General features: G+C 35.1%; 1 protein-coding gene across 4 annotated transcripts in view; it reads left to right on the top strand.

Moving 5' to 3' along the window:
• Positions 1-24,392, top strand: part of PPP2R3A (protein phosphatase 2 regulatory subunit B''alpha) — a 213,279-nt gene that overhangs the window by 144,063 nt on the left and 44,824 nt on the right. For all 4 annotated transcript variants that reach the window (XM_041733964.1, XM_041733967.1, XM_041733965.1 and 1 more), the window contains 4 exons: positions 2,573-2,659; positions 6,884-7,040; positions 9,916-9,964; positions 10,581-10,670. In XM_041733964.1, coding sequence (XP_041589898.1) covers positions 2,573-2,659; positions 6,884-7,040; positions 9,916-9,964; positions 10,581-10,670 — 383 coding nt within the window. The remainder of the gene's footprint in view (positions 1-2,572; positions 2,660-6,883; positions 7,041-9,915; positions 9,965-10,580; positions 10,671-24,392) is intronic.

Below are 24,392 nucleotides of genomic sequence, written 5' to 3' on the forward strand. Positions count from 1 at the left end.
TGATGCAGCAATTCCACTGCAAGGTATTTATCTAAAGAAAACAAAAAATATTAACTCAAAAGATCAGTGTACCCCCATGTTCATTGCAGCATTATTTGCAGTAGCCAAAATATGAAAACAACCTAAGTGTCCTTCAATGGATGAATAAAAGATTTGGTATGTACATACAGTTGACCCTTGAACAACATGAATTTGAACTGCAGGGGCCACTTATATGCAGATTTTTTATAGTACTACAAATATATTTTCTCTTCCTTATGATTTTCTTAATTTTTTTCTTTTTTCTAGCTTTATTGTAAGAATACAGTAGATAATACATATATAGTGTACAAAATATATGTTAATTGTTTATGTTATTGGTAAGGTCTCCAGTCAGCAGTAAGCTATTAGTAGTTAAGTTTTGGGGGAGTCAAGTTTTATATGGATTTTTTACCATACAGGGCCAGGGTTGGCATGAAATCTTGCCGTTTGCAACAACATCAATCGACTTTGAAGACATTATGCTAAATGAAAAAGGTCAAAGACAAATACTATATGATCTCTCTCATGTGGAATCTTTAAAAAAAAAACAACAAACAAAAACCAAGCTAGATAAAGAAAACAGATTGGTCGTTGTTGCCAGAGGCAGGGCGTGGATGTAGGCAGAATGGGTGAAGAGGGAGTCAAAAGGTACAAACTTCAGTTATAGAATAAATAAGTCATGGGGACATAAAGTACAACATGGTGACTGTAGTTAATACTATACATATGTATGTATGTATATATGTATATATACACAAAACTAATGCTCCATATAATACAGTAATATAAATATATTGCATATTTGAAAGTTTCTAAGAGTTCTCATGACAAGGAAAAGAAAACTCCATAACCCTGTATGGTAGCAGATGTTAAGTAGACTTATTGTGGTGATCATTTTGCAATATATACAAATATTAAATCATGTCATACACCAGAAACTGATATAATATATGTGAATTATTCCTCAAATAAAAAATATATCAAGCAATTATTAACTACTTGTTATATGCAGAGCATATATCAGAGCATCATATCAGGCACTGGGATGCAAGTCAAGAAAGACCTGATATGTTGGAGTTTGGAGGTGATGATGGTCAGGTGCACCAGTATTTAGAATATAACCACAGGATGAACTGAAGGAGACTCACATGACAGTTGGAACACAGAAAATAGAGCTCTACTCCAGTCCCTGTTCTGGCACTTCCTGTGGAGTTGGCAGTTGAGCTAGATCCTGAAGGGTCAGTAATTATCACGGCTATAGAATAGGGAAAGCTAGACAGCAGAAATCTGAGCCTTCATTCTGAGGCTGGTTTTTCCCTGCTCTGTTTGAGAATCACTCTCTGCTAAGGAATCCAGAAGGGGAATGGTGATTTAGTCCCTCATTAGGCCTACTCATTGGATAGATGTCCAGATGTCTTCCCTTTTTTGTCCTTGCACTAAAATAACTTTTAAAAAGGACCTAGCCTCTTCCCATAATAAAATCACTAAGGATACAGGATTTCTATTAGACAGTCAAAATTAAAGGCAATGTGCCAAAAAATCTGCTTATATTGAACACTGGGTGTTATATTTAAGTGATGAATCACTAAATTATACTCCTGAAACAAGTATTGCCTTATATGTTAACTAACTAGAATTTAAATAAAACCTTAAACCAAAACAAAACAAAAAAAAATTGCTTAAAATTGCTCTTTTCACTACTTCCTTTTGGAGAAAAAAACAAAATTAGTGGGTGAAAGGGAAATTAAATAGGTACGCATAACCCCAGGTGAAATTGTTAAGAATACACTGTGGCCTCCTCCCTGCAGGGTGGCAACCTTATTTTCCTTCTCCAGTCCTCCACTACACCACAACACATGTCATTGATCTCAGACACATTTGTTGCTACCCATTCTCTCCTCTCTCATCCTGTCCGGTCTTCTCTAGAGTTTCACATCTGTTGTTAAAGTCTTTAGAACACTAGCTAATTCTAGAATTGCTCATTCTTTTAGGACTCAGTATATGAGTAAGGGCTCAGTATATGAGTTATCCCAGGTGTATTTGAGTTTCCAGAAAGAGTCTGGAAGACTAGAAGTCTTTAAGAATCCAGTGAGTAAAAAAAAAAAAAAAAAAAAAAAATCCAATGAGTAAGGCTATAATAGCCAGAATAATGCCCCCTTGAATTGCACTATGTTAGCAGCCATTCTTATGACCCACCAGTTGTTAAGCCAACTCACTGTGTGTTTCCCTCCTCATTTGCCTTTCCAGAACATCCAGCCCAATAAGCACTGCTTGAATCACTGTATAAGATGAGAAGTAAACAAAGTGACATGTAGGTAGCTGGGAAATGCAGGCTCATGAGCAAAGAATATCTTTTTATTCTTCTTAGAATTATAGGGGACACGGGTATAGATTTTAAAATACGGTATTAGTTTTTATTAGAAATTACACTTGACATAATCAGAAAACCAAAACATATCTTGGTTCAAGATACATTCATAAAATGGCCTTTGGTGAAGTAACAGATATCTTCAGTGTTTTTATTTGGTTTGTTTTCCTTTTGTGGAACCAGGTTATTCAGAGAATATTCTACACAGTCAACAGATCTTGGAGTGGAAAAATAACTTCGACAGAGATAAGAAAAAGCAACTTTTTGCAAGTATGTCTCTCATTGAAATTCATATATAAAGAGCAAGTTAAATAATATTCTTACTTCATTTAACAAGTATTTGAGTGCTTATTGTATGCAAAGTATTTCTGCTACTTTCAGTCATTAAGCATTTCAGATATCTGGGATGTGTTGGGGAGAACAAAGATGAATAACAAGAATTTTTATATCAAGGCAGACAGACTAAAAGAAAAGTGCACACCTGACGAAAATTTCCACAGAAGTGCATAACAAATATGCAGAGAAGGCCTCACAGAAGGACTGACATGTAATCTTGACCTTGGAGGATGTCAGAAGTTTATCAAAATCAAAAATTAGGAGATTCCAGATAGAGAAATAGCATAAGCAAAGGCTCAGAAGCATGAGAGGGTGGGCAGTCTAAGAGCATAGTCTAAAGTGGCCAGAGGCTCTGCAGAGAGTGACCAGTGATACGGCCCGAGGGGTGAGATGGGCTGGGTTAGGAGAGGTCTTTCGAAAGGAATAAAGGAATTTCAGCTTGATCCTTTCAGCAGCGACTCTTTATTTAGCTCCTACTGGAGTGGAGAAAAATACTAAAAAGTCCTTTTAAGAAAGAATACATTTCATTCAATTATTTTATTCATTTTATCAAATGAGAGAGAAAGTATTGACCACTAGTGGGAGCTTTTTATTGAGGTAATCTTCATGCCTTGTTGTTTAGGCTGCCATTAACCTAAAGGAAGAATTGTTCATACTTGAAAGGAAAGGAAATATTTTATTTTCAATGAGTCATACTAAATGAAGCTTAGGCTAATAATACAACCTTATGTACTCTTTATTTTTCCCTGTCTTTATCTGGGACAAAGTAATGAAGACTTGCAAAATTAGCAGCCCAAAAAAAAAAAAAAAATTAGCAGCCCATAATCCATATACAAACCTTTTTTATTCTAAAATGGATAGTAAAAATAAATAAATAAATAAAATAAATAAATAAAATAAAATGGATAGTAATCATCACAGTCATTGTTAATATTTATGGAACACCTAGTGCCTGCCTCTCTCAGTAGGTAACATGGGATGGGTTGAGATGGCAATAATTCCATAAAAGAGGCCTTACACCTTAAAAATGGCAATCCTTCACATTCCTGAAACATATCAGAGATTATAAGTTTTTGGCATTATTATAATCCCTGTTTTTTAACTGATGGTAAAATTTGAGGCACAGATATGGTTGAATGATTTATAAGAGCACATAGCGAGTAAGTGCCCGAACTTAGTGTTCTGCCTAGAACAGGATTTAATTGTTTCCCCTCTTTCCTACCCTTCTCCTACTCTTCCTATTAGAGAATTATTCACAAATGTATGCTCATGATTTATATGCTCATAATACATTCAGATAACAGGAACATAACTGGAATAATCGGCAGAAGTCACTATCTCTTCACCCTACCATTTCATTCCCTTTCCCAGAGGTAACCCATCCATATATTCTATGGTTTTATTCCCTTGTATGCTACATGGAGTAAACAGTTTTATTTTGTATGGCTGCTTTTTTTTTTTAATATATGAGATCATTCTGTTAATTTTGGGTTTTTTCACTAACAGCATATCTTAACATTCTTTTCATTTCCATGCATATAAATCTCTCTCATTCTTTTAGCTGCTGCATAATCTGTGGCATGGCTCTACCATAGCTAAATTACATAATCCCTTATAGAGGAAGTGTAAGTCATTTTCATGGTTTTCCTATTTGTAATGATGCAGTGAACATCCTTGTGCTTTCCTCCTATGTGTATATGGGTAAGAATTTTCCTAGAATAGACTACTGGAGGGGAAAATCCTGGATCAGATGGTATGTGCATTTTCAGGGTGTTTTTTTTTTAAGATTTTTTATTTTTTAAGTAATTTCTATACCCAACATGGGGCTAAAAACCACAACCCTGAGATCAAGATTTGCATGCTCCACCGACTGAGCCAGCCGGGTGCATTCAATTTCATAGATCCTGCCAACTTAGCCTCCTAAAAACCTGTACTTGTTCATACCTACACATTCACCAACAGCAAAGTTACTAGTCTTTTTCATTTTATGATAATCCAGTAGGTGAAAATGAGAGCTCCTCTCAAGATTTGTTTTATTTTATTTTTTTAAAGAGTTTTTATTTATTAATTCATAAGAGACACAGAGAGAGGGGCAGAGACATAGGCAGAGGGAGAAGCAGGCTTCCTGCAGGGAACCTGATGTGGGACTCGATCTCAGGAACCCAGGTCACAACCTGAGCTGAAAGCAGATGCTCAACCACTGAGCCACCCAGGTGCCCCTCAAGATTTGTTTTATTGTACATATTCTGCTTTATACATGTTAAAGAGCAGTTTATAAAACAAAACATTACAAGCCATGTTTGGAAAACAGAAGAAAAATCATATTTCATCACCCTAATACAACTAATAGCATTTTTATATGTTTTTCTAGTATCACATATATGTACAGATTTTAGGATTTTACAGAGTTCTTAGTGTGCATAATGTTAATATCCTGTATTTTGCATTTACCACATTATGGTTTTCCTTTGTTTCTCTGTATTCTTTATAACTTTTACTGGCAACAGAATCTTTCTTTAAGAAGTTTTGCTATCATTTAATAATTTATATTCTCAACTTGCCAAGACAATATTGGTTTCCCAGTATTTACATTTTGGCACATAATTTTTTATTGAAATAATTTATTTATATTATGAAATAATCACCTTTGTGTTTAATCACCTTTATAATGTTTTTCACCTTGAATTTCATTTTATTTTCTAATAATGTTGACATGTTTTCTTTCTGTTAAGATTTAGCTAGTATTTATTTGTCCTTTTTTTTTAAAAAAAAGACCTCCTTAAAAAAAAAAAAAAAAAAAAAAAGACCTCCTTTAAATTTTTATTTTAGATTTATCTCTTATGACAGCATATACCTAGATATGTTTGGGAGGGTTGTTTTTTTGTTTTTTGTTTTTTGTTTTTTATTTATGATAGTCACACAGAGAGAGAGAGAGAGGCAGAGACACAGGGCAGAGGGAGAAGCAGGCTCCATGCACTGGGAGTCTGACGTGGGATTCGATCCCGGGTCTCCAGGATCGCGCCCGGAGCCAAAGGCAGGCGCTAAACCACTGCGCCACCCAGGGATCCCGGGAGGGTTGGTTTTTATATTCAATCTGAAAATACTTTAATATGGAGACTTAATTCATTTATCTTTACTGTGATTGTTGATATGTCTGATCTGATTTCTGCCATTTCATTTTGCTTACTCTATTTCTGAAGTTTTTTTATAGCTTCTTTTATCTTTCTTTCTGAATCTTTCATTTCTGAAAACATCTTCATTTACCTGCCCACTTATAATTATAAGAACTGTAAGAATTCTGGGTTCAGAATTACTAATTCTGATGTTTCCCATGGGGGCACACAGTGAGTCAGGGGAGACCCAGGTGTACTTCCAGCTCAGGGCCCTGTAGCTCCATCCCCCATACCTTCTATGCCAGGCTATCACACATCAGCACAATGCTATACATAAGTCACCTTCGTGGTAAACTTGATCTCATTACACTACCAAACCCTATATGTGGATTTCCACTCTACATATAATAGAATAGATGCCAACTCTCCCTAATTGTGGAAAGTTAAAAGCAGTGTCAGTTTATGATCATGTAATTCAGCCTTTTGTCTAATTGTTCTAGATTGCTAGTCTGGGGACCTCTGATGGGCTACAGTCTCCTTGGTAGCAGTCCTTCCTTTTCTGTGCTTTTAAATCCTCCACTGTATCTGAAGCCCTTTGCTAATAAGCATAATACAGAACTCGTAAATGCTTATAGATTGATCATTTGATTAAAGGTCAGAAGAGGTTGCTAAATTCCTAGTTTGGTACCAAAACCAAAAATTTTAATTCAATTTAAAATAAAATTTTAGGGGATCCCTGAGTGGCTCAGCGGTTTAGCGCCTGCCTTCGGTCCAGGACGTGATCCTGGAGTCCCAGGATCAAGTCCCACATCAGTCTCCCTGCATGGAGCCTGCTTCTCCCTCTCTACTTGTGTCTCTGCCCCTCTCTCTCTCTCTCTCTCTCTCATGAATAAATAAATAAAATCTTTTAAAAAATAAAAATAAAATAAAACTTTACTAGACTGCAAAATGGACAAAGCTTGTTTTCATAATTTAAAAATGAACTAATCCAAAATAAAAAATAAAAAATAAAAATGAACTAATCCTTCTCTTCATACTATTTCAGACTCTAGCCCTTTTGGAAGAAGAGGAAGATATAAACCAAATCACAGATTACTTCTCCTATGAACATTTCTATGTTATTTATTGTAAATTCTGGGAACTAGATAGTGATCATGACCTCTACATCAGCCAGGCCGATTTATCTCGATACAATGACCAGGGTAAGTGTTTTAGAGATGGTAAGACTTAACTGTTTTGAAGAAGGCAAGAGTTATATGAATTGTTATATGATTGAGAGATTCTCATTTCTTAAATTCTTTATCTAATCAAGTCCTCTTTAAAGAGCCAAGAATTTTTATGTGGGACAAGGTAAAGGTGTCAATTTTTTATTTAGAAGGCAAGTATAGAAGAGACTTACAGTATGTAAGAAATTAGAGTCTTTGTTTTGATTAATTGGTGAGTTTTTATAGTGACGTTTATTTTCTAATGATGAAGAAGATCTGTACCTATGTAAAGTTTATTTGAAAGAGAATGGGTATACACCCTTATAAATTTCCCATTTTAAGTGTTTATAAACAGCCACGGATGAAAATGTTTCTAACTTCTCAGTGTTTTCCAGGACTCCTAAAAACTTATGTTTTGGAATTTAGTTCCAGAGTTAAGTATTTTCCCTGCAGATGAATTTTTCTTTTGTCAGAAAGCAAAAAAATTACATATCACATGATATTATCTCTTTTGCTTCATTTTTACCAGTAGTAAACGTAGAACCTATTACCTGATGATTTAATATTCTTCACCAAGCACCAAAATACATTGGCTCATTCTTTTCTCATAATATCATCCCTCTTCTATTCTTAAATATCTCCTCAGGCACTGCTGATTTTTTTTTAATTAGCCTTTAGCCTTTTAGATATAGCAGAGTACAAATCTTAAACAAATATATTGAGTTTCACTTCTCTTATTTGATACATGTGTGATTAATTATTTACGTCTTAAGAAAAGGTTCATTCTAATAAATAGTGAAATGGACCATCAGGGAAAGGAGGGAAACTGAGTGAGGAAAAATTAGAGAGGAAGACAAGCCATGAGAGGCTCCTAATTCTAGGAAACAAAGAGTTGCAAAGGGGATCTGGGTGGGGGGATGGGGTAAATGGGTGTTGGGCATTCAGGAGGGCACATGATGATCTGAGCACTGGATGTTATACTGTATGTTGGCAAACTGAATTTAAATAAAATATCTTTTAAGGGATCCCTGGGTGGCTCAGCAGTTTGGTGCCTGCCTTCGGCCCAGGGCGTGATCCTGGAGTCCCAGTTCAGGTCCCACATTGGGCTCCCTGCATGGAGCCTGCTTCTCCCTCTGCCTCTGTCTCTGCCTCTCTCTCTGTGTCTCACGAATAAATAAATAAAATATTTTAAAAAATCTTTTAAAAAGAAAGAAAGGTTCATTCCATATGGTGTCAAGTTTCATAGAACTTTCTGTATATAAGAAAGAGTTCTACCTCTCAGTTCTCAGGTGCCAACTAGGTAGCAAGAGAAAATACTCAAACGTACTTATTTGGTAAACAAGCATTTTAGTACTATACTTCCCTTCTTCAAGTTGTCATAACCTTCCTGTCACCAGAATAGCATAAAAATGGAAATACTCACAGGTGTATCAGGTCAGATTTATTAGCTCTGCACTTTCTAATCACCAGTGGCCAGATCATCTGTGTAACACGAGGTCATGTAAAACCTTATAGGCTCTAAAGCAATCTCTCTAGCTGATATACCATAATTCTAAGTCCCAGAATATTGCATATATACACACATAACAACTCAGTAGAGGCATGTTAAAGTGTTGAAGTCTAGAAAACTAGGCAACTAGACCTGCATGGTGAAGGGGTCACTGAGACTACATAATTGCCAATCCACCAACCTGTCTGAAATCGGACAACATTATCTTCAATTATAGGCTAAACCTTCCAAATTTAAAAGACTTCAGCTTTGAAATTAAATATCCATGTCTTTACTGTACAGCCTTCTATTTGTCTATATAGTACAAATAATTAGCCCTGTAAACTAATATTCAACAAAGTATGGAGAGTCCTTATATAAGCTTTATGGCCAGGCATGGCCATCCTGACACATGTATTCCCAACAACTTCAGCTAAACTAATTTTACCTTCAGGTTGACTCTACCTAACTCTGTGCAAAAGAATTAGATGCTGGTAGCTACTAACTCTCTAGTGACCTCATCAACTTGTTTTGAAATTGTAGTGTACATGCCATTGCCTTGAGCACTTCTTAAAAGAATAGATTCCTGTCCTCACCAAATCCCTAGGTCTGAGATCTATTGGCGTATCCTTTTGTTAAAACTAAAGCCTTTGGTAATTTTAAACCAACAATGGCCTACACTGCTATGGATTCTCTATGATCTGTCATCAAAAGTGCAATATACTATTTTAAGATAAAATTCTCTCTCTCTCCCTCTCTCTCTCTCTGAATAAAACTTACTGATGGAATTTCTCAAAATTATGTTATGTCCTAGACTTTTATGGAATAAGAATATAAGAAAAGTTTATTTGTGGTATGTTTAGGTATCTTCTATAAAATTATACTTGATAGCATTCTCTATCGTTTCACTCAGAGTCCCTTATATTAGGAGCTGCTGATCAGTTCCCCTTAAATTTCTTTTTTTTTTTTTTTTTATTACTCTTATTTAGTTCCCCTTAAATTTCATGCCAGGATAAAATTTGTCTTGTTTTAGAGGAAAAGTTGTCTTATTGGCTAACAAGATCAATACAAATTCTATACATTTTTGTCTTAGCCGTCACGATGTTCAGAACTAGGCACTCAACTACATTAATATATCCCAGCTATCAGGCATAATCATTTTCCTGTTCTTTTTCTAATGATGGATTGATTGATTGATTGATTATGCCACCTTAAATTCTTACTTTGAGAAATGTAAATTATACATAGGTAAAAATTTAAATACTCATAACTTCTCATTAAGAAAGATGTTTTAGCTTGTTGCTATTGAAAATAAATTTGCCAAAAGGATTGTCTTTATAGAACATGTTTCTAACTAGCCTCATACCTCTTGCTTACCTTTAGCTTCATCAAACAGAATTATTGAAAGGATATTCTCTGGGGCAGTAACAAGGTAAGAAAAAGCATCTGAGTTTAAAAATGAATTACAGGTAGGGCACCTGGTGACTCAGTTGGTTAAGCATCTGTCTTTGGCTCAGGTCATGATCTTAGGGTCCTGGGATTGAGCCCATGTTGGGCTTCCTGCTCACTGGGGAGTCTGCTTCTCCCTCTCCCTCTGTGCCTCCTCCCATTCGTGCTCTTTCTCTTTCTCAAATAAATAAATCTTATTTAAAAAAATGAATTACAGGTAGCACTATCACAATCGCATTTTAGCATGGTTTCCTGCATACCACAGCTTCATACAAGACAGTAGTAATTCTTTAATTTATGGGCATTATCCCTTTACCTTAATATAGATAACAGTATTTGAACCTGGTGATTATTTGCATTCAAATTGGTAACCAGACTTCTTTCTTCACACCTGCACAAATGTCTTCTGTTTTCACCCTCTAGGCCTTTGCAAACAATATAGGCAATGGAAGGGATGCTCTTTATAAGGTTTCCAGCATTCTAATTTTTCTTTGACTGAATTTCCAAAGAAAGATATTGCTTTATTTCTTAGTCTGTCATCCTACTAAATTTATCTGAGTAATTGCTCAGGAAACTTTATAACCCTGTGTTTTCTTCAGGGGTAAAACAGTGCAGAAAGAGGGAAGAATGAGCTATGCAGATTTTGTTTGGTTTTTGATCTCTGAGGAGGACAAAAGGAACCCAACCAGGTATGACTTTTTTTTTTTTTAATTTAAAATCAGTTAGCATATAGTATATTATTAGTTTCAGAGACAAGAGTTTAGTGATTCAGCCAGGTATGACTTCTAAGTTTCCTTTGCCAGGAATGTTAAAACACTTAAAGAAAGCTTGAAAAAGTCATGATGTATACTCAATAGATGCCATCTTGACCTAGGAGTACCAAGATGAATTAGACTTAGTCTCTGCCCCCTCAGATCGAATCCATAGTCACAGCATATCAAGAGAAGTGTTTTTACCCGCAGAAACAAAGGTGAAGTGACATGTGAGCTGGCCCTGGGGGTTAAGCAGGATAGTGAGCCTTTATACAGAATGTGGGAATACATATTGTGAGTTTTCATTGTTTTATGATCTTCATGGTTCAGTAGTAAATGGGAAAGGGAAAGAAGCAAATTGTGGGTGACTGATATAGACAAATTAGAATCATCTCTCCCTTTCCTTTGTACTCTCAAACATACCTTGATTTGTGATCATGAACATACACATCTGTCTCTTGCAACTAGTCTCTTGTTTAAGCCAAAACTGTTGGTCCCTCTTTTCTATTTATTCCCAGCTTGTGTTAACACAGTGCCCAGCACATAGTTTGTGCTTAGTACCAAGGAATGGAGAGGCTACAGTCCGTGATGCCTGCTAGTATAACTGACTCAGCTGTCTACATGTTGATTCTAAAAGTTATCTAAATGTTGGATATATGGTTTGGAATCAATGAAGTAGAAATAAAACTAAGCTATTTCTTAGGCAGCCTATTAGATTATTTTTAAATAACTTTGTTTTCCATTTCAAAGAATATTTTATTGTCCATTGTAGACACTTTAGAAAACATAGATAAGCAGAAGAAATAAATTTTAATAATAATTCTAACATTTAGAATAAGACATTATTAAAAGTTGGTATATATTGTACAGTCTCTTATATTTTTACATACTTCTTGGACATTTAGATTAGTACCATTGGATTTAGCCTTAATTACCATACATTCTAAAATTTTTATGGAATGCTTTCCAAAACAATAGTTACAGCTAAGTAGTTTTAACATCCACTACTTTTCTCATTAAGATAAACTCCCCCCAAATGGAATTGTTAGGTTAAAAGGGTATACACATTTTTAAGGGCATTTATAAAAATTATTAAGTTGCTCTTTAGAAAAATTGTATAATTTTATACTTTTATCAACAAGGTACTGAGCATATTTCCTGTAACCCTACTAAAATTGAATATTATCTGCTTAAAAATAGTTTCTAATTTGATAAATTAAAAAATCAGTATTATTTTACTTTGCATTTCTTTGATTACTAATGAGGCTGAATTTTTTTCATACATATTCAGCCAGTTTTATTTCATTTTAGGCAAGTTGCTTTTCAAGTCTTTTGCTCATTTCTGCTGGGTTAGTTTTTTATTGTTTTATGACAAATACACATTTTAAGTATCTTAAAAGTATAAAATACATTCAAAAACCTTATGAAATTCATTCATAATTCCATGACCCATATTTAGCATTGGTATATATCCTTCTACTCCTTCTCCCTTTCCCTCCCTCCCCACCCTTTCTCCTTCTTCTCTTTTCCCTCCTCCTCCACTCTCTTTCTCCCTGCACCAAAAGATATACTAAATGATATCAAAACTATATAAATTTGTAACACATTTTTTCACATAACAGTACATTTCCATGCCAGTAAGTATGCGTCTTTATAATTTGTCATTAGTCCATTATTTTGAAAGTTTCAGTTGTTTCAGTTACATCACCTAAATTTCCAAATATATGAAGACTATGCGTTTTCTAATCTTTTTCAGTGTTCTATTAATCCTCAATCTCAATCTTTTATTTCTCATATTTCCTCAATTATGAAAAAGCTTTCCTCGGGTAATTCTCATCCATGATTTCATCCTTCTGAAACCCCTATTATCCCACAAGGACAAGTGAAGAGAACTAGAAATGGTAATGAAGAACATAAATAACAAACTCTGTGAACATGTACTTGTTCTCTTTTTGTCTCTCAGCATCTTTAGAAAACATAAATTATATAAAGTAATAATTAGGAGAGAGTAGTTTTGCGTTCGTAATATATATAGATGTAATATGTATAATAATAGCACAAAAGGAGGGAAGAAGGAAAAGAGTTACATAGGAATAACATTTCAGTATCTCACTGGAATTAAGTACAAATCTGAAGTAGATTCTAGGAAGTTAAAAATGTACATGGCAAGACCCTAGAGCAACCACTAGAAGATTAACTCAAAACTATATAGCAAAAAAAATCATTAAAGAATTAGAATGTTACACTTAGAAAATACTCACTTAATGTAAAAGAAAGCAGTAAAGGAGAAACAGAGAAGAATGCCAAGACAGAAAACAAATAGTAAAATGGCAGGCAAAGGTCCAACTATATCAATAATAACAATTTATAAACATGAATGGATGGATTAAACATTTCTTTGAAAGGTAGAGATTTTCAGACGACTGGATTTTTAAAAAATATATAATAATATGCTATCTACATGAGAAATATTAGATTTAAAGATTTAAAAGGGAGAAAAAGTGAAAAGGAAATATAAAGATATGTCATGCAAACAACAACCATAAGAAACTTGGAGTGACTTTATAAATATCAGAGATTGTAGACTTTAATACAAAAATAGTTACTAGAGGATGAGGAAGAAATTTTATCATGTAAAATGTCCAACAGGAAGACACCACAGTTACAAACACATATGCACCTAACAACATTGAACTCTCAAATACATGAAACAAAACTGGCAGAATTGAAAAAAGTCAACAATAGTAGTTGAAGACTTACATACCCTACTTTCAGTGATGGATGAATAACGAGGAAGAAGATCAACAAGGAAACAGAAGTCATGAACAACACTACAAACAAAACTATAAACCAAAAAGACCTAACATATCTATAGAACATTCCACCTAAGAATAGTAGAATATATATTCTTCTCAAGTACACATGGAATATTCTCCAGGATAGGACATAGAGCAGGCCATAAAACAGCCTCAATAATTATAAAAAGTAAAACCATACAAAACATATTCTCTGACCATAATGGAATAAAATTAACAATAACAGCTAGGAATTTGGGAATTTACAAACACATAGAAAGAACACACTGCTTAAATAACCAATGGATAAAAGAAGAATACATCAAAGGAAATCATTTGAAATGAATGAAAATGAAGGAAAAAGTACCAAAACTTCAAGATGAATGAAAATGGAAATACAGTATGCCAAAACTCATGGGATATAATATATACAGTGCTAAGAGAAGTGTATAGCTATAAACGCATATACTAAAAAACAAGAAATAAATCAATGAGCTAACCTACTTTAAGACACTGGGGGGAAAAGAGCAAATTTAAGCATAGCAAACACAAGGGAAGAAGAAAGATTGAAGTGGGTAAATTAGAGAATAGAAAAACAAGAGAGAAAATCAATGGAATCAAAAGTCAAATTTTTTTTTAAAGATTAATAGGGCCTTAGCTACACTGATCAAGAAAAAAAGAGACAGCATTCAAATTATTAAGGTTAGAATAAAAGAAGTAACATGAATGCTGACCTTACAAGAATAAAAAGAATTTACATATATAACAACTTTATACTAACAAATTACATAATTTAGACAAAATGAGCAAATTCCTAGAGGGACACTGGTTCAAGATGAAATAAAAACTCTGGATAGGAAAAATAATCCCAGGCTGAGATGGCTTTGCTGGAAAAGGCTACCAAACATTTTTAGAAACAAAACAAATGAACATGGGGGCAGGGCACAGGGGAGAGGCAGACTAAGAAACACTCTTAACTGTAGACAGCAAACTGATGGTTACTGGAAGGGGGAGGTGGGCATCAAAAATGCCCTGGGGATTACAGAGTGCACTTGTGATGAGCACTGTGTGTTGTATGTTAGTGATGAATTACTAAATTCTATACCTGAAAAAATAACATTTCTTTTTACAAACTTCCAAAGAATAAAAGAGTAAAGAACACTCTCAGATTCATTCTACAAGGCCAGTACTACTCAACATTGTTGAAAGAAATTAAGGAAGATCTAAATGAAATCAAGGCATCCCATGTTCATGCATCAGTAGGTTTAAAATAGTTGGAATGGGGGATCCCTGGGTGGCTCAGCAGTTTAGCGCCTGCCTTTGGCCCAGGGCGTGATCCTGGAGTCCCAGGATCAAGTCCCATGTCGGGCTCTCTGCATGGAGCCTGCTTCTCCCTCTGCCTGTGTCTCTGCCCCTCTCTCTATGACTATCATGAATAAATAGATAAAATCTTAAAAAAAAAAATTAGAATGGATTCTCCACAAATAGATTTGTAGATTCAAAGAAACTCCTAAGAAAATCCCAGCTACTTTTTATTGGTGTTCTTGTAGAAATAAAAAAGCTGAATTCTGAATTCATATAGAACTACAGAGTTAGCCAAAACAATCTTGAGAGAAAGCAAAATCATAGGACTCACACTTACTGATACCAAATATGCAAAGCTAATGTAAACAAGACAGTGTGATACTGGTGTGAAGATCAATATGTAGACAAACAGTTGAATAGGAATCCAGAAGTAAATAAATAGTCATATTTATGGCTAGTTGATTTTCAACAAGCATGCCAAGATAATTCAAATGGGTGAAAAAAAATAGTCTTTTAAGAAATGGTACTGAGAGTTGGATATCGATACGCAAAATGAATTTGGATCCCTACCTCACATCATACAAAAAATTAGCTCAAGTAGATTACAGACCTAAATATAAGAACTAAAACTATAAAACTTTTAGAAGAAGACATAGGAGTAATTTTTATGACTGTGGTTTCTTAGATAGGACACCAAAAGCATAAACAAAAAAAAGAAATGGATGAAATCAATTTCAAAAAAATTAAAATCCTTCATACTTCAAAAGACAACATCAAGAAAGCAAGAAGACAACCATAGCGTGGGAGAAAATATTTATAGATATTTGTAGATCTGACAAATGACTTGTATCTAGAATATATAAATAATACAACTCAATAACAGATTAATATTAAAATGAGCAAAATATCTAAATAGGCATCTCTCCAAAGAAGATATATACATGGCCAATAAGCCTATAACAAGATTCTTGATATCATTAGTCATCAGGGAAATACAAATCTAAACCACAATAAGATAGATACCACATCACACCCAATAAGAGCTATAATCAAAAAGTCAAATAATAACAAGTATTGACAAGAATGTAAAAAACTTTCATGTGCTGCCACTAGTAATGTAATATGCTGCAGCCAATATGGAAAACACTCTGACTTTAACTCAAAGAGTTAAAGACCCAGCAGTACTACTCCTAGGAAGATATCCAAGAGAAATGAAAACATTCATTCAAAAACTTGGATACCTTTGTTCATAGCAGTATTATAATAGCCAAAAGATAGGAAAACCCCAAGTATCCATCAGCTAATGGAGGGATAATAAACAAATGTGATATATCCATATAACCAAAAATTTGGCAATTAAAAAAATGAAGTACTGATGCATACCAAAATATGGTTGAATCTTGAAAGCATTATGCAAATTTAAAAGACACCAGTCACGGGCAGCCCCAGTGGCACAGCGGTTTAGCGCCGCCTGCAGCCCAGGGCGTGATCCTAGAGACCTGGGATCAAGTCCCACGTCGGGCTTCTGCATGAAGCCTGCTTCTCCTTCCTCCTGTGTCTCTGCCTCTCTCTCTCTCTATGTCTATCGTAAATAAATAAAAAGAAAAAATCTTTAAAAAAAAAAAAGACATCAGTCACAAAAGACAACATATTGTATTAATGTGAATACTGAATTCAAAGTTAACAACCTTCTGAAAAAATAAATCTGTTAGCTCAGATAATTTCACTGTTGTGGTCTTCCAAACATTTGAAGATGAAATACCAAATTCTACACTGCTTCTTCCAGAAAATAGAAAAAGAGGGAACAATTCCCAACTTATTTTATGATGCCAGTATTACTTTTATACCAAAACCAAACACATACAAACACATACAAAAAATAAATAAAACTATAGCCCAACATCCCTCACAAAGACAGACCCAAAAATCATTAACAAAATAATAGCAAAATCAAAGCTCATGTATCTTCTCAAACTCTCAGGCCCCCTCTTCCTGAATCAGCAGATGCCTCAAAGGAAAGATGGTCCCAAATGCTAGGCTCCTCTATGGATTTCCTTCTAAATCTGGAACTATCCAGATAATTCTTCACTATCCTGCTAATTTAGTCCACTGCCTTTAAACAGTATTTTTCCTACAGATTTTGTCAATGGGTGGGTTAATCCAAAATATTTAATTCATCAATTACTAGAAGCAGAACTCCTCAGGTCAACTTTTCATATCTTGAGATCCAGTTATGGGTCTCTACAGAAAGGAACATCACCAACAGAGATTTTGGTGGGTGGAGGTGGGGGGAGAGGTGTCTTTTGGGTCCCATTTCTGCCTTGCATGTTGCCTTTCTCCTATTTAATAAGCTGACATATTGTTGAGGCTTTATTTTGGCCAGATGACAAGTGTTTCATATGCAATGGCTTTTTTAATCCTCATATCACTATCAATTTAGTGGTTCCATTTTACATTTAAAGGAAACAGAAGCTCTGAAAGATTATACAACCTAGTAAGTGACCAAGCTTGGATTCAAATCTAGGTCTGTATGACTCCAAATCCTGGGCTCTTTATCACTATGACATATGGTCTGTTAGATGAGAGCATGTTTGCATGTGTATCTTCTTAACTAGGCAATGGAATCCCTTAAAAGAGAGTTCTCTTGGTGTCCTGAAATTCCTTATTGTGTAAGAGCCTAAAAAATGAGGCCAATCATAGAAAAAAAAAAAAAAAAACCTTCTAATTTTGACTTGAGATGTTTCCATGGCTTCTGTTGGCACTTACTAGGCACCCAGTGTGTGTATTGTCAGTGCCTCACGGTGCCTTACTAAAGCAAAATGTGAGCAGAAGACAGTTAAGCCTCACTGTTTAAAGTAATAAGAGAAATGTCTATACATCAAAATCAAACTCTATGTTGTTGTTGTTTTGTGATCACATTCTGCTTCTATCATGGTCTTCTGACTAGGTGTTTTTATCAGCAACTATCTCATTCATCTTTATGTCTGAGGGAAGTAGGCCAGTGCCTTTGAAGTTACAGGTGCTAAAATATTTATAGTAATTATTCAAAGGAATATATATTTAGCTAATCTCTAAGCAATAATGAAGTTTCCTAGAACTTACTTCTTCAGTAGCTTATAGGAATTATCACGGGTCAGAAATGTTTAGTCTAGAACTTTACTTCATTCAGCCCAAGGTCAGGAATTAATCTTGTTTATGTCTGTGGTTGTAAAAGTACTATTTGTCATGAACATTATTATGCTTTAAAACCAATAAAACTAGTGGCAAATATAGTAAAAATTTAGCACTAGGTCTCTGTGGATAGTCATTCCTTTTGTGTGCTTTTCTGTTTTCTGGCAACAAATAGTCATTACTTCTAGACTCAGAAAATATTACCTTTGGCAAGGAAAAAAAATCTACATTGGAAAAGAAAAATTTTAGAAAGTACCTAGTATTTCCAATAAAAAATTCCCCTCTGAACATGTCCTCCTGTATGTGTTTAACTAGCCAGCCAGCCCCTGCTTCTAAACTTTCAGGGACAAATAACTGTCAACTAAAGGTATCTTGTTTCATTTTTCTAGTTCTAGGCCTAAAAACATCTTTCTTTTGTACATTGATCCTTTTTATGCTCCCTAATACTCCAGAATTATATCTGATTCATCTACCCATGGTACTCTCAAATATTTAAGAGCAGCTGTCACGTGACTCTGGCAAATATCAAGGCAATATATTTGTCTCTTCACCTTCTGGCCTTATCTCATATGAATTACAAAGACTTATTAAAGTGTATGCTTTAGCTTCTTTATTGTATAGACCCTTTTATCTTAGTTCTTAATTTAAAATGGAACTGACTAAAGTAGTTTATACTTCTCAGTAAAATAACTTGCCTTTCACTTCAGTCCCATTAGGTGCTTGTCAAAACCAAGAGTTGCCTTCTTCCTATTGTCCTAGTGTTTATTATCGAAAGACAGATAGTAAGGAATTTAAAGGCTAAAGAAACCTTAGAGACTAGTCAAAGGACAGTCTACTATCCCTATTTGTACTACACAAAACATTATTACTAAAAAAGTTGTGACCCAGTGATATAACAACCTCATATTGCCACATTTATTGTAGCCCTCTGCTCATGAGATCTCCTCAAGGTTTTTCTCATAATCAGGAAATATTTCAAAGTGGGGTAGTATTCTTTTGAAACTTATAAAACAAAGTAGAGTGTGATATGACTAGATCTCACCACAGCCAAACTATTACCATATGTTCATTGGAGCCAATGAATGTCTCCTCTGTTCTATAATGGTAACATTAAACATTAAGCTGATATAACTTTTAAAAATAGTTTTATCAGAAGAACTCTGCAAGTATTAAATATTTAATCTGTTGTGATACTAGAAAATTTCTCTCTCTGAGTAAAGGTACACATAGATTTTAGTGTGACTTACTTGAAAATAATAATCACAACTTAGTTAAGTTCACCTTTTTTTTCCTCAAAAGATATTTTTTAAAACTATTAAATATATGGAGGTTCTTAATATGCCTCAAGGACTGCAAATAAGAAGTTAACCAAGAGTCTCCTAGAACCTTATCTTGAGTTTTACTTGCCCCCAGGAATCAATAGGTTTTTAGAAAATATTTATTTGTTCCTATCCCCAGTTAATGCAATTGGCTTCATATTTTGTGATTCATTCATGACATACCTAAATTTGCTACTCCAGGTGACAATGCTAAATGATAAAGCATCCATAATACAGTGTGAATAACATACTGAGTGAAGATATTTATTTATTTAGTTAGTTATTTGTTTGTTTGTTTATTTATTTATTTATTTATTGAAGATAGCAATTTAATCACTTTTAGTCTCTCTTGAAATTATACTAAACTGACAGTGAAGAAATTTTTGGTAAAGAATAAATTCATAGGGTGCTTGGCTGGCTCATTCAGTAGATCAACTCTTGATCTCAAGGTCATGAGTTTAAGCCTCACATTGGGTATAGAGATTACTTTTAAAATTTTTAAGAAAAGAATAAAATAAATTTGTTATTAACAAAGGAAAAGAGATAAATATTTTGAAACTGAAAGTACATAAACTTAGCAGACTACCTGAATCACAAATTAACAAAGATAAAAACCAAGAAGCAACTGGATATACCAGTTTCTGGGTATATCCCAGAAAAAAACTTCCAAACATTCAGAACTTGGAGGACCATGGAAGTGGGTGGGTGGAATAAAGGTAAAAAATAAAAACCAGAACATTTTATAGAAAATTTATTTGAACAAATGATTAACCTCCAAGATCATCTCTGCCCAGGTAGAAGACTGGTACTTTATTTCCTGAGAGTATAAAATAGAGGGCCTTTAGACTGGGGAGCACAGCTGAAGGTATGGGTACTATATTGAAAACAGAATAAATGAGTATATGCATACTAAATGCTGAGATGCCCAGTCTTCATTCCTCACTCAACCTACAGAATCCAGGCAACCTGTTCTGAACCTCTATGCAGGTGATTAAAAGATGCTTTTCTGAAGAATCTGATCAACCCAATAATAAAGACCTTGAACATTTGACATTGGATCATTTGCTAGGAAAGAACCCAACCCGATTATTTTATAGTAAAGGAACCTATAGATCAGAACTTCCAATCAGGTTTTTAGCATCTACTCTTAAATATGAGCAAGAAACAAAGGATCTTTAAACACTAAGTAAAACCTCTCACATAAAAGGTAGAGACCAAACAAATAGAAGGGGGAAAGAACATGGACGAATCAAATAACTTAAGGGAAAAGAAACCTATAGCACCAATAACAAGACACTATATATAATAGAAGAAATTACATTCACAGAACGTGAACAGAATTATATATTTTATAAAAGGAACATTCAAGGGAACCAAAACAGCATCCTGGGAAATCAAAACTGATAGAAATAAAAACCAAAAATTTTAGAAGATAAACCTCATAGAAAGAACAAAAAAGATGGAACAATAGAAAGTAGAGACAAGTTATGAAAATTAGAGAACCCATCCAAAAAGTCCAATATACTGGAAATTTAAATATGCAAGTCATATATGCAATTTTAAAATTTAGCTATAAGAGATTGATGTCAGCTACATGGCAGAATAGAAGTTTCCATTGCTTGTCTCCTCATAGAAACATCAACTTGAACAGCTATCTGTGCATAAAAATACCTTCACAAGAGCTAAGAATTCCAGGTAAGAGATTGCAGCACCTGGATGGAGCACAGAAATAAGAAAAGATGAATAAGTAGAAAGGAAAATCTCATATTACCTGTATCACCCCACTCCAAAGCCCAGGCAGCCCAATATGAAGAAACACCCTCCCTATGGGTAAGGAAACAGGCCTTCCCCAGTGAACGCCAACATCAGGGTAGCATCAGTGGACCCATCCCCTAGGCCCAGCCCAATGCCAGGCCACCCCAAAGGACCCAGGCTCCAGACCTATCCCTGTGGTTCTAGGCTCTAGGCTCACTCCAGCACCAAGCCAGACCTCACCACTCCAGATTCCAAGCAGGCTACTGCAGACCTATTCTACGTACTTGTCCAGCACTGGTTGTCCCCTGCAGCCCCAAGTTTGCCCCAGTGCCAGATCAGCCCCGAGATTCCCCAGGCTCCAGCAAAACCCAGTAGATCGCAACAGTGGCCAGCCTCAGGAGATCCAGGCTCCAGGTCCATCACTGCAGACCTATACTTCTGGCATCACAGACCCATCCCAACAGCAGACCACTCCTTGCAGACTCAGGCTCAAGACCCAGTTACTACCACGTCAGCCCCGATAGACCCAGCCCCAAGCCCTCTCACCTGAAGACCTGGGCCTCCTGAGGATTCCAGCCACAAACTCACCCACAGATCCCATTAGACAGCTTGCCCAGAATTTCTGAACACACACTGTTAAAGGGCATTCCTGACAATTCCCTGACATCTCTTTAAAGACTGAAAGAGGTGCCTGCTTCTTCAGATGCAGAGACACCAATGCAGTGTCACAAGGATCATGAGTAACCAAAGGATTGTGACACCACCAAAAGAACAAAATAAATTGAAATATGCAGACTGCGTGACAATTCAAAATAATTCTCATAAAAAATCTCAGTGAACTTCAAGAAAAAACAGAATTAAGCAAACTCAGGGAAATAATACATGAAGAAAATGAGATGTGCAACAAAAGTAACCATATGTAGGGCTGAAGAACACAATGACTGCACTGAAAAATTTCACAGACAGCTTCACCAGCAGACTCAAACAAGCAAAACAAAGAATGAATGAGCATGAAGACAGGTCAACTGAATTTACCCAGTCAGAGGACAGAAAAAGGAAAAGAAAAAAATGAAAAAGAGGGCAAAAAGCCTAGAAGTCTTAATGGGACACCACTAAAAGAAACAATATCCACATCAATGGGAGTCTCAGAAGGAACAGATAAAGGAAAGGGAGAAAACTAGTTAAAGAAATAATGACAGAAAACGTTACTCATCTATAATCTGGAGAGGGAAATGAACATCTGGATCCATGAAGTCCAAGGAACCCCCAAACATAAAATATAAAGAGATCTTCACCAAGATACATTATAAACCAATTCTCAAAAGTCAAAGACAGAATTTTGAAAACTGCAAGAGAAAACCAATTCATCACATACAAGGGAATCCATAGCAGTGAATTTCTTAGCAGACTACCTTCCAGACCAGAAAAGAGTGGGATAATATATTTAAAGTGCCAGAAGTAAAAAGTGCCATCCAAGAACACTATAATTGGCAAGGCTATCCTTCAGAAATGAAGGGGATATAAAGACTTTCTCAAACAAGATCTGTGTGAGTTCATCACAGAAGACCTGGATTATAAGAAATGCTAAAGAGTTCTTCAAGTTGAAAGGAAACAATGCCAACTAATAGGAAAACATATGAAAGTATAAAATTCATTGAAAAATAAGAATATAGTAGGGATCCCTGGGTGGCGCAGCGGTTTGGCGCCTGCCTTTGGCCCAGGGCGCGATCCTGGAGACCCGGGATCGAATCCCACATCAGGCTCCCGGTGCATGGAGCCTGCTTCTCCCTCCGCCTGTGTCTCTGCCTCTCTCTCTCTCTGTGACTATCATAAATAAATAAAAAAAATTAAAAAAAAAAAATAAGAATATAGTAAAATACAGAATAATGCTATATTATTGCACAAATCACTTTTAACTCGGATATATAAGTTAAAAGACAAAAGTATCAGAAATAACTATAATAATTTGATGCTAGATGTACATTAGAGAAGAGAAATACATTGTGACATCAATAACAAAATGTTGGGGAAGGAGAAGTTAAACCATACAGATTTTGTATGCAATTGTACTTAAGTTGTTATTACAACTTAAAATAGGTTGTTATCAGGGATCCCTGGGTGGCGCAGCGGTGTGGCGCCTGCCTTTGGCCCAGGGCGCGATCCTGGAGACCCGGGATCGAGTCCCACATCAGGATCCCGGTGCATGGAGCCTGCTTCTCCCTCTGCCTGTCTCTGCCTCTCTCTCTCTCTCTATCATAAATAAATAAAAAATTAAAAAATATATTTTAAAAAAAGGCAAACTGCTTTAAAAAAAAAATAGGTTGTTATCACTGTGTTTTATTGTAAGCTTCATGTTAACCAAAAAGAAACCTATAGTAGATACACAAAAGATAAAGAGAAAGGAATCAAAGTATACCATTACAAAATAATAAGCAAATGACAAAGGATGACAGCAAGAAAGGAAATAAGAGAACTACACAGTAGTGAAAACTAATTAACAAAATGGCAGTAGTAAGTCCTTATATATAAATAATTAAATGTAACTGGATCAAAATAGCCAGTTGAAAAACAGAGTGGCTAAGTGGATTAAAAAACAAGATCCCACACTATGCTGCACACTAGGGACTCATTTTATCTTTAAGGACACACAGATGTTAAAAGTGAAGGGATGGGAAAAGATTTTCCATGCAAATGGTAACCAAAAGAGCAAGGTGACATTACTTAATATCAGACAAAATAGACTAAGTCAAAAACTGTCACGAGACAAAGAGGGTCATTACATAATGATTATATAATGATCAAGAGGATACAATAATTGTGAGTATATATGCACCCAACATTGGATCACCTAAGTATATAAAGTAAATATTAACAGAATAGATTGGGGAAATAACAGTATAATAATAGGGACCTCAGTAGCCCACTTGCAATAATGGATATAGATCATCTAGACAGAAAATTAGGAAACAGGAGACTTGAACAGCACTACAGACTAAGTTGCCCTAATAGGCATACAGAACATTCCATCCAACAGCAACAAGATACACATTGATTCAAGCACACACAGAAAGTTTCAGGATAGATCATATGTTAGGCCACAAAACAAGTCAATAAATTTAAGATTGAATTATATCAAATATCTTTTCCAACCACAGTGGTATGAAACTAGAGACCAGTAGCAGGAGGAAAATTGCAAATATCTGGAAAGTGGAAACACTCGTGATCAATTGGTCAAAGAAGAAATCAGAGGGAAATCAAAAAGAATCTTGAGACAAATGAAGATAGAAACAAAACATATCAAATTTATGGGATGC

This window comes from Vulpes lagopus, chromosome 19 (genome assembly GCF_018345385.1).
Source record: "Vulpes lagopus strain Blue_001 chromosome 19, ASM1834538v1, whole genome shotgun sequence".
Taxonomy (NCBI): Eukaryota; Metazoa; Chordata; class Mammalia; order Carnivora; family Canidae; genus Vulpes; species Vulpes lagopus.